The sequence below is a fragment of the Scyliorhinus torazame genome, chromosome 16 (genome assembly GCF_047496885.1).
Source record: "Scyliorhinus torazame isolate Kashiwa2021f chromosome 16, sScyTor2.1, whole genome shotgun sequence".
Lineage (NCBI taxonomy): Eukaryota > Metazoa > Chordata > Chondrichthyes > Carcharhiniformes > Scyliorhinidae > Scyliorhinus > Scyliorhinus torazame.
This window is the reverse complement of record NC_092722.1, coordinates 99,102,409-99,113,010: the sequence shown is the minus strand read 5'-3', so window position 1 is coordinate 99,113,010 and position 10,602 is coordinate 99,102,409. Positions and strand designations below refer to the sequence as shown.

General features: G+C 62.5%; 1 protein-coding gene across 1 annotated transcript in view; it reads left to right on the top strand.

Annotated features, from left to right (window-relative positions):
* The first annotated feature begins 3,904 nt into the window (after window positions 1-3,904).
* Window positions 3,905-10,602, top strand: part of rufy2 (RUN and FYVE domain containing 2) — a 187,885-nt gene continuing 181,187 nt past the window's right edge. The window contains 1 exon segment of the mRNA XM_072478783.1: window positions 3,905-4,296. Within this exon segment, the coding sequence (XP_072334884.1) occupies window positions 4,068-4,296 (229 nt within the window). The 5' untranslated portion in view covers window positions 3,905-4,067.

Sequence of the window (10,602 nt, the reverse complement as noted above, 5' to 3'; positions counted from 1 at the left end):
TGTACTCCAGGGAAATATGGCCAATACAGGATTCAGGCAAACTCAGAGCCTAAATGTATATTTGCTAACAGAGAACCAGACAGTATCAAAACCCCTAGTCGATTTGCATTCTAATGGCCCATTTCCCCAGGACAAAGGACTGGTACTCAGGTATCAGAGACAATTCCAGACACATCGGCGCCACTCCCTTCACCCAGGAAGCCCAAACAGCCAAGGTCAATGACCACTCAGGACACGCCCAGCCATCAAGGCACCCGCCCCTTTATTGGCTCAAATCGAAGGCAGTAATCGAAGCCTGTCAAATTATTGGGTCCAAAGCTAAGGACCGCCCAAAAGAGTGCAAAACCCCCAAAGGATAAAGAGAGACATTGCCATGTGTTCGATCTCTTTTGGCCCTGCGCACCGGCACTCTTCGGCCCAGCCTATACCTGAAGCCAACTGCAGAACCACGACCAGAAAAAAGTTCAAGATCAACGATTCTACCAGACGAATGAGCCCAGCAGAACCGAAGTTACTTCTCCAGACCCAGTCGCTCCAGATCCTCTGCCAAAGCCGGGTGCCTGAAGTTAAGTACAGGTTGTGGTAGTGTTAGATATAATTTAGCTTGTAGTGTTTTTATGTTGCATGTGTGAGTTAATCTTGTGTGTAAATAAGCTATTATTGAACTTGAACGAACTAACTGGTTGTGGGGTCTTTGATCAATATCCGGTTGAACCTTGTGGTGGTATCATCTGATACCTGGCGACTCTGAAAGCAATATCCTCAATAATAACAGTCAGACTAATATCTGACTCAAGTAGATACCCCGGACTTGGCAATATTATTGGTGACGCTGGTGGAATATGTTGTGATGGGTGTTCTGGATCCGTGGAACACATACAGGTCACCAACACTTGAAATAGTGCAACACTATTTTATTGAATCATTAACTGTTTAACATACTCTGACTGTGGGTTAACACGATACTAGCTTTAACTAAATACCTTTGCCTTGTCCTAACCAGTCGATGCACTCAGCACATGGTGAATGTCTGTGTTGCAGGCTGTGAGCTCTGTCCTCCTAGCTAGCTGCAGCTCGAATGAGCGGGAACTCTGATGCCCCCTGTCTTTATAATTGTGTGCTCTAACTGGTGATTTGCTGCGGTGTTGTGTGTATTGATTGGTCCCACTGTGTGTCCATCAGTGTGTGTCTGCACCATGATATACTGGTGTATATTATGACAGGGTAGTATCCCACTCATTAAAAGAGCAACGTTATTGGCGTCTCCAGTAAAAATTGGCAACATCACTCTGAGAATGGGAGTGACCAACCTGGGGTTGGGAGTGATCGTTCTGTGATTGGGAGTGACCCATCTGAGATTGGGAGTGACCAATCTGGGGTTGGGAGTGATCGCTCTGTGATTGGGAGTGACCAGTCTGGGGTTAGGAATGAAAGGTCAGGGATAGAAGAGTGAAATCTCTGAGATTGGGAGTGACCAATCCAGGATTGGGGAGTGACCAGTCTGGGATTGTGATGTGACCAGTCCGGGATTGGGGAGTGACCAGTCTGGGATTGACAGTGACCAGCCTGAGATTAGGGGGTGACCACTCTGAGATTGTAAGTGACCGCTCTGAGATTAGGAGTGACTGCTCTGAGATTGGGAGTGACCAGTCTGAGATTGGGAGTGACCGCTCTGAGATTGGGAGTGACAAGTCCAGGATTGGAGTGACCAGTCTGGGGTTGGGAGTGACCACTCTGAGATTGAGAGTGACAAGCCCGGGAATGGAGAGTGACCATTCTGAGATTGGGAGTGACCAGTCTGAGATTAGAAGTGACCGCTCTGAGATTGGAAGTGACCATTCCAGGATTGGGAGTGACCAGTCTGGGGTTGGGAGTGACCAGTCTGTGATTGGGAGTGACCGTTCTGAGATTGGGAGTGACCAGTCTGGGGTTGGGAGTGAGCAGTCTGAGATTGGGAGTAACCGCTCTGAGATTGGGAGTGACCATTCCGGGATTGGGAGTGACTAGTCTGGGGTTGGGAGAGAACAGTCTGAGATTGGGAGTAACCGCTCTGAGATTGGGAGTGACCAGTCTGTGATTGGGGAGTGACCGCTCTGAGATTGGGAGTAACCGCTCTGAGATTGGGAGTGACCAGTCCAGGATTGGGGAGTGACTAGTCTGGGATTGGGAGTGACCAGTCCGGGATTGGGGAGTGACCAGTCTGGGGTTGGAAGTGACCGCTCTGTGATTGAGCGTGACCAGCCTGAGATTGGGGAGTGACCGCTCTGAGGTTGGAAGTGACCATTCCAGTATTGGGAGTGACCATTCCGGGATTGGGAGTGACCACTCTGAGATTGGAAGTGACCATTCCAGGATTGTGAGTGACCATTCCGGGATTGGGAGTGACCAGTCTGGTGTTGGGAGTGACCAGTCTGGTGTTGGGAGTGAGCAGTCTGAGATTGGGAGTAACCGCTCTGAGATTGGGAGTGACCATTCCGGCATTGGGAGTGACTAGTCTGGGGTTGGGAGTGAGCAGTCTGAGATTGGGAGTAACCGCTCTGAGATTGGGAGTGACCAGTCCATGATTGGGGAGTGACCACTCTGAGATTGTGATTTACCAGTCCGGGATTGGGGAGTGACCACTCTGAAATTGGGAGTGACCACTCTGAGATTCGGAGTGACCGCTCTGTGATTGGGAGTGACCATTTGGGATTGGGAGTGACCGCTCTGGGATTGAGCGTGACCGCTCTGAGATTGGGAGTGACCGCTCTGGTGTTCGGAGTGGCCGCCACTGAGATTGGGAGAGACCAGTCTGGGATTGGGAGAGACCACTCTGAGATTGGCAGTGACGCTCTGAGATTGGGAGTGACCAGTCCGGGATTGCCAGTGACAGCTCTGAGACTGGGAGTGACCGCTCTGAGATTGGGAGTGACCAGTCTGGGATTGGGAATGACCGCTCTGAGATTGGGAGTGACCAGTCTGGGGTAGTGCGTGACCAGTCTGAGATTGGGAGTGACCAGTCCGGATTGGGAGTGACCGCTCTGAGGTTGGGAGTGACCATTCCGGGATTGGGAGTGACCAGTCTGAGATTGGGAGTGACCGCTCTGAGATTGGAAGTGACCGCTCTGTGATTGGGAGTGACCATTTGGGATTGGGAGTGACCGCTCTGGGGTTGAGAGTGACCGCTCTGAGATTGGGAGTGACCACTCTGGGGTTCGGGGTGGCCGCTCTGATATTGGGAGTGACCAGCCTGGGATTGTGAGTGACCGCTCTGAGATTGGGAGTAGCCACTCTGAGATTGGGAGTGACCAGTCTGGGGTAGTGCGTGACCAGTCTTAGATTGGGAGTGACCAGCCCGGATTGGGAGTGACCGCTGAGGTTGGGAGTGACCATTCCGGGATTGGGAGTGACCAGTCTGAGATTGGGAGTGACCGCTCTGAGATTGGGAGTGATCGCTCTGTGATTGGGAGTGACCATTTGGGATTGGGAGTGACCGCTCTGGGGTTGAGAGTGACCGCTCTGAGATTGGGAGTGACCAGCCTGGGATTGTGAGTGACCAGCCTGGGATTGTGAGTGACCAGTCTGAGATTGGGAGTGACCGCTCTGAGATTGGGAGTGATCGCTCTGTGATTGGGAGTGACCATTTGGGATTGGGAGTGACCGCACTGGGGTTGAGAGTGACCACTCTGAGATTGGCAGTGACGGCTCTGAGATTGGGAGTGACCAGCCTGGGATTGTGAGTGACCGCTCTGATATTGGGAGACACCAGTCCGGGATTGGGAGTGGCCAGTTCGGGATTTGGAGTGACCACTCTGAGATTGGGAGTAACCACTCTGAGATTGGGAGTGACCAGTCTAGGATTAGGAGTGACCAGTCTGAGATTGGGAGTGACCAGTCCAGGATTAGGAGTGACCAGTCTGAGATTGGGAGTGACCGCTCTGAGATTGCGAGTGACCACCCTAGATTGGGAGGGGCCAGATTGGAGGGAAGGTTCTGGAAGACCCACCCGGGAGCCTCCCACCCGGAGGGGGAGGAGCGGAGCCGGGATTAATCCAGGGGGCGGAGCGAGGTCGGGCCCCGATCCGGGAATGGAGTCGGCGGAGCAGGAGGTGCCCCAGGGCCTGGGCCTGGCGGACGGCGAGAACCGGCACCGGGAGCGGCCTTTCGGCATCCTCCGGCTCCAGGAAGAGCGGGCCGCGGCGGAGCCGGGCTGGCAGGCTCCCATCTTCTCTTTCGCCCGGAAAGCTTCAGAAACCATCACCGCGGCGGCACACAGCCGAGTTCCCGCGGCGGAGGGAGGAGAGCCGGGACCCGGAGGTGAGAGGGGTGGGGTGGGGAGGGAGGTGAGAGGGGTGGGGTGGGGAGGGAGGTGAGAGGGGTGGGGTGGGGAGGGAGGTGAGAGGGGTGGGGTGGGGAGGGAGGTGAGAGGGGTGGGGTGGGGAGGGAGGTGAGAGGGGTGGGGTGGGGAGGGAGGTGAGAGGGGTGGGGTGGGGAGGGAGGTGAGAGGGTGGGGTGGGGAGGGAGGTGAGAGGGGTGGGGTGGGGAGGGAGGTGAGAGGGGTGGGGTGGGGAGGGAGGTGAGAGGGGTGGGGTGGGGAGGGAGGTGAGAGGGGTGGGGTGGGGAGGGGAGGGAGGTGAGGTGAGGTGGGGTGGGGAGGGAAGTGAGAGGGGTGGGGAGGGAAGTGAGAGGGGTGGGGAGGTGAGGTGAGAGGGGTGGGGTGGGCAGGTGAGTGGGGTGGGGTGGGCAGGTGAGTGGGGTGGGGTGGGCAGGTGAGTGGGGTGGGGTGGGCAGGTGAGTGGGGTGGGGTGGGCGGGTGGGGTGGGCAGGTGAGAGAGGCGGGTGGGGTGGGCGGGGTGAGAGAGGCGGGTGGGGTGGGCGGGGTGAGGTGAGAGGGGTGAGGTGGGGGGTGAGGGGGGTGAGGTGAGAGGGGGGGTGAGGTGAGAGGGGTGAGGTGAGAGGGGTGAGGTGAGAGGGGTGAGGGGGGTGGAGAGGGGGGGTGAGGGTGAGGTGAGAGGGGTGAGGTGAGAGGGGTGAGGTGAGAGGGGTGAGGTGAGAGGGGTGAGGTGAGAGGGGTGAGGTGAGAGGGGTGAGGTGAGAGGGGTGAGGTGAGAGGGGTGAGGTGAGAGGGGTGAGGTGAGAGGGGTGAGGTGAGAGGGGTGAGGTGAGAGGGGTGAGGTGAGAGGGGTGAGGTGAGAGGGGTGAGGTGAGAGGGGTGAGGTGAGAGGGGTGAGGTGAGAGGGGTGAGGTGAGAGGGGTGAGGTGAGAGGGGTGAGGTGAGAGGGGTGAGGTGAGAGGGGTGAGGTGAGAGGGGTGAGGTGAGAGGGGTGAGGTGAGAGGGGTGAGGTGAGAGGGGTGAGGTGAGAGGGGTGAGGTGAGAGGGGTGAGGTGAGAGGGGTGAGGTGAGAGGGGTGAGGTGAGAGGGGTGAGGTGAGAGGGGTGAGGTGAGAGGGGTGAGGTGAGAGGGGTGAGGTGAGAGGGGTGAGGTGAGAGGGGTGAGGTGAGAGGGGTGAGGTGAGAGGGGTGAGGTGAGAGGGGTGAGGTGAGAGGGGTGAGGTGAGAGGGGTGAGGTGAGAGGGGTGAGGTGAGAGGGGTGAGGTGAGAGGGGTGAGGTGAGAGGGGTGAGGTGAGAGGGGTGAGGTGAGAGGGGTGAGGTGAGAGGGGTGAGGTGAGAGGGGTGAGGTGAGAGGGGTGAGGTGAGAGGGGTGAGGTGAGAGGGGTGAGGTGAGAGGGGTGAGGTGAGAGGGGTGAGGTGAGAGGGGTGAGGTGAGAGGGGTGAGGTGAGAGGGGTGAGGTGAGAGGGGTGAGGTGAGAGGGGTGAGGTGAGAGGGGTGAGGTGAGAGGGGTGAGGTGAGAGGGGTGAGGTGAGAGGGGTGAGGTGAGAGGGGTGAGGTGAGAGGGGTGAGGTGAGAGGGGTGAGGTGAGAGGGGTGAGGTGAGAGGGGTGAGGTGAGAGGGGTGAGGTGAGAGGGGTGAGGTGAGAGGGGTGAGGTGAGAGGGGTGAGGTCGAGGTGAGAGGGGTGAGGTGAGGGTGAGGTGAGAGGGGTGAGGTGAGAGGGTGAGGTGAGAGGGGTGAGGTGAGAGGGGTGAGGTGAGAGGGGTGAGGTGAGAGGGGTGAGGTGAGAGGGGTGAGGTGAGAGGGGTGAGGTGAGAGGGGTGAGGTGAGAGGGGTGAGGTGAGAGGGGTGAGGTGAGAGGGGTGAGGTGAGAGGGGTGAGGTGAGAGGGGTGAGGTGAGAGGGGTGAGGTGAGAGGGGTGAGGTGAGAGGGGTGAGGTGAGAGGGGTGAGGTGAGAGGGGTGAGGTGAGAGGGGTGAGGTGAGAGGGGTGAGGTGAGAGGGGTGAGGTGAGAGGGGTGAGGTGAGAGGGGTGAGGTGAGAGGGGTGAGGTGAGAGGGGTGAGGTGAGAGGGTGAGGTGAGAGGGGTGAGGTGAGAGGGGTGAGGTGAGAGGGGTGAGGTGAGAGGGGTGAGGTGAGGGGGGGTGAGGTGAGAGGGGTGAGGTGAGAGGGGTGAGGTGAGAGGGGTGAGGTGAGAGGGGTGAGGTGAGAGGGGTGAGGTGAGAGGGGTGAGGTGAGAGGGGTGAGGTGAGAGGGGTGAGGTGAGAGGGGTGAGGTGAGAGGGGTGAGGTGAGAGGGGTGAGGTGAGAGGGGTGAGGTGAGAGGGGTGAGGTGAGAGGGGTGAGGTGAGAGGGGTGAGGTGAGAGGGGTGAGGTGAGAGGGGTGAGGTGAGAGGGGTGAGGTGAGAGGGTGAGGTGAGAGGGGTGAGGTGAGAGGGGTGAGGTGAGAGGGGTGAGGTGAGAGGGGTGAGGTGAGAGGGGTGAGGTGAGAGGGGTGAGGTGAGAGGGGTGAGGTGAGAGGGGTGAGGTGAGAGGGGTGAGGTGAGAGGGGTGAGGTGAGAGGGGTGAGGTGAGGGGGTGAGGTGAGAGGGGTGAGGTGAGAGGGGTGAGGTGAGAGGGGTGAGGTGAGAGGGGTGAGGTGAGAGGGGTGAGGTGAGAGGGTGAGGTGAGGGTGAGGTGAGAGGGGTGAGGTGAGAGGGGTGAGGTGAGAGGGGTGAGGTGGAGAGGGGTGAGGTGAGAGGGGTGAGGTGAGAGGGGTGAGGTGAGAGGGGTGAGGTGGGAGGGGGGAGGTGGGAGGGGGGAGGGTGGGAGGGGGGGAGGTGGGAGGGGGGGAGGTGGGAGGGGGGAGGTGGGAGGGGGGAGGTGGGAGGGGGAGGTGGGAGGGGGGAGGTGGGAGGGGAGGGGAGGTGAGGTGGGGGTGGGGAGGTGAGGTGAGGTGAGGTGAGGAGGGGTGGGGAGGTGAGGTGAGGTGAGGAGGTGAGGTGAGGTGAGAGGGGTGGGGAGGTGAGGTGAGGTGAGGTGAGAGGGGTGGGGAGGTGAGGTGAGGTGAGGTGAGAGGGGTGGGGAGGTGAGGTGAGGTGAGGTGAGAGGGGTGGGGAGGTGAGGTGAGGTGAGAGGGGTGGGGAGGGGTGGGGTGGTGAGGTGAGGGTGGGGTGGTGAGGTGTGAGGGGGAGATGGGGAGGGGGGGAGAGGAGTGGGGAGAGGAGTGGGGAGAGGAGTGGGGAGGGGGGTGGGGAGGGGAGAGGGGGAGGGGATGGGGGGATGGGGGAAGAGGGGGAGGGGAAGAGGGTAGGGGTAGGGAGGGGAGAGAGGGGGGAGAGGGGGGAGGGGAGAGAGGGGGGAGGGGAGAGAGAGGGGGAGGGGGGAGGGGAGAGAGGGGGGAGGGGAGAGAGGGGGGAGGGGAGAGAGGGGGAGGGGAGGTGAGTGGGGAGGTGAGGGGAGGCGGGGGGAGGGGAGGTGAGGTGAGGGGGGAGGTGAGGTGAGGGGGGAGGGGAGGTGAGGTGAGGGGGAGGTGAGGTGAGGGGGGAGGGGGAGGTGAGGTGAGGGGGGAGGGGAGGTGAGGTGAGAGGGGAGGTGAGGTGAGGGGGAGGGGAGGTGAGGTGAGGGGGGAGGGGAGGTGAGGTGAGGGGGGAGGGGAAGGTGAGGTGAGGGGGGAGGGGAGGTGAGGTGAGGGGGGAGGGGAGGTGAGGTGAGGGGGGGAGGGGAGGTGAGGTGAGGGGGAGGGGAGGTGAGGTGAGGTGAGGGGGGAGGGGAGGTGAGGTGAGGGGGAGGGGGAGGGAGGTGAGGTGAGGGGGGAGGGGAGGTGAGGTGAGGGGGGAGGGGAGGTGAGGTGAGGTGAGGGGGAGGTGAGGGGGAGGTGAGGGGGAGGTGAGGGGGAGGTGAGGTGAGGTGAGGGGAGGGAAGGGGAGGGGGAGGGGGGGGGGAGGGGAGGGGAGGGGAGGGGAGGGGAGGTGAGGTGAGTGAGGTGAGGTGAGGTGAGGTGAGGTGGGAGGTGAGGGGGAAGGGGAGGTGAGGGGGAAGGGGAGGTGAGGTGAGGTGAGGTGAGGTGAGGGGGAGGGGAGGTGAGGTGAGGTGAGGGGGGTGAGGTGAGGGGGGGAGGTGAGGTGAGGTGAGGGGGGAGGGGAGGTGAGGGGGGAGGGAGGTGAGGGTGAGGGGGAGGGGAGGTGAGGTGAGGGGGAGGGGAGGTGAGGTGAGGGGGAGGGAGGTGAGGTGAGGGGGGGGGTGAGGGGAGGGGAGGTGGGAGGGGAGGTGGGAGGGAGGTGGGAGGGGAGGTGAGGTGAGGGGGAGGGGAGGTGAGGGGGAGGGGAGGTGAGGGGGAGGGGAGGTGAGGTGAGGTGAGAGGGGGAGGGGAGGTGAGGGGGTGGTGAGGGGGGAGGGGAGGTGAGGTGAGGGGTGAGGGGGGAGGGGAGGTGAGGTGGGGGGGGAGGGGAGGTGAGGTGAGGGGGGAGGTGAGGTGAGGGGGGAGGTGAGGTGAGGGGGGAGGGGAGGTGAGGTGAGGGGGGAGGTGAGGGGGGAGGGGAGGTGAGGTGAGGGGGGAGGTGAGGGGGGAGGGGAGGTGAGGTGAGGGGGGAGGTGAGGTGAGGGGGAGGTGAGGTGAGGGGGGAGGTGAGGTGAGGGGGAGGTGAGGTGAGGGGGGAGGTGAGGTGAGGTGAGGGGGGAGGTGAGGGGGAGGTGAGGGGGGAGGTGAGGGGGAGGTGAGGTGAGGGGGGAGGTGAGGTGAGGGGGGAGGTGAGGTGAGGGGGGAGGTGAGGTGAGGGGGGAGGTGAGGTGAGGGGGGAGGTGAGGTGAGGGGGGAGGTGAGGTGAGGGGGGAGGTGAGGTGAGGGGGGAGGTGAGGTGAGGGGGGAGGTGAGGTGAGGGGGGAGGGGAGGTGAGGGGGGAGGGGAGGTGAGGTGAGGGGGAGGTGAGGTGAGGGGGGAGGTGAGGGGGGAGGTGAGGTGAGGGGGGAGGTGAGGTGAGGGGGGAGGTGAGGTGAGGGGGGAGGTGAGGTGAGGGGGGAGGTGAGGTGAGGGGGAGGTGAGGTGAGGGGGGAGGTGAGGTGAGGGGGGAGGTGAGGTGAGGGGGGAGGTGAGGTGAGGGGGGAGGTGAGGTGAGGGGGGGTGAGGTGAGGGGGGGTGGGGGAGGTGAGGTGAGGGGGGGAGGTGAGGTGAGGGGGGAGGTGAGGTGAGGGGGGGAGGTGAGGTGAGGGGGGAGGTGAGGTGAGGGGGGAGGTGAGTGAGGTGAGGGGGGAGGTGAGGTGAGGTGAGGGGGGAGGTGAGGTGAGGTGAGGGGGTGAGGTGAGGTGAGGTGAGGGGGGAGGTGAGGGTGAGGTGAGGGGGGGGAGGTGAGGTGAGGTGGGAGGTGAGGGTGAGGTGGGGGGAGGTGAGGTGAGGTGAGGGGGGAGGTGAGGTGAGGTGAGGGGGGAGGTGAGGTGAGGTGAGGGGGGAGGTGAGGTGAGGTGAGGGGGGAGGTGAGGTGAGGTGAGGGGGGAGGTGAGGTGAGGTGAGGGGGGAGGTGAGGTGAGGTGAGGGGGGAGGTGAGGTGAGGTGAGGGGGGAGGTGAGGTGAGGTGAGGGGGGAGGTGAGGTGAGGTGAGGGGGGAGGTGAGGTGAGGTGAGGGGGGAGGTGAGGTGAGGTGAGGGGGGAGGTGAGGTGAGGTGAGGGGGGAGGTGAGGTGAGGTGAGGGGGGAGGTGAGGTGAGGTGAGGGGGGAGGTGAGGTGAGGTGAGGGGGAGGTGAGGTGAGGTGAGGGGGGGAGGTGAGGTGAGGTGAGGGGGGAGGTGAGGTGAGGTGAGGGGGGAGGTGAGGTGAGGTGAGGGGGGAGGTGAGGTGAGGTGAGGGGGGAGGTGAGGTGAGGTGAGGGGGGAGGTGAGGTGAGGTGAGGGGGGAGGTGAGGTGAGGTGAGGGGGGAGGTGAGGTGAGGTGAGGGGGGAGGTGAGGTGAGGTGAGGGGGGAGGTGAGGTGAGGTGAGGGGGGAGGTGAGGTGAGGTGAGGGGGGGAGGTGAGGTGAGGTGAGGGGGGAGGTGAGGTGAGGTGAGGGGGGAGGTGAGGTGAGGTGAGGGGGGAGGTGAGGTGAGGTGAGGGGGGGAGGTGAGGTGAGGTGAGGGGAGGGAGGTGAGGTGAGGGGGGAGGTGAGGTGAGTGAGGGGAGGAGGTGAGGTGAGGGGGGAGGTGAGGTGAGGTGAGGGGGGAGGTGAGGTGAGGTGAGGGGGGAGGTGAGGTGAGGTGAGGGGGTGAGGGGAGGTGAGGTGAGGGGAGGTGAGGTGAGGTGAGGGGGGTGAGGTGAGGGGGGAGGTGAGGTGAGGTGAGGGGGGAGGTG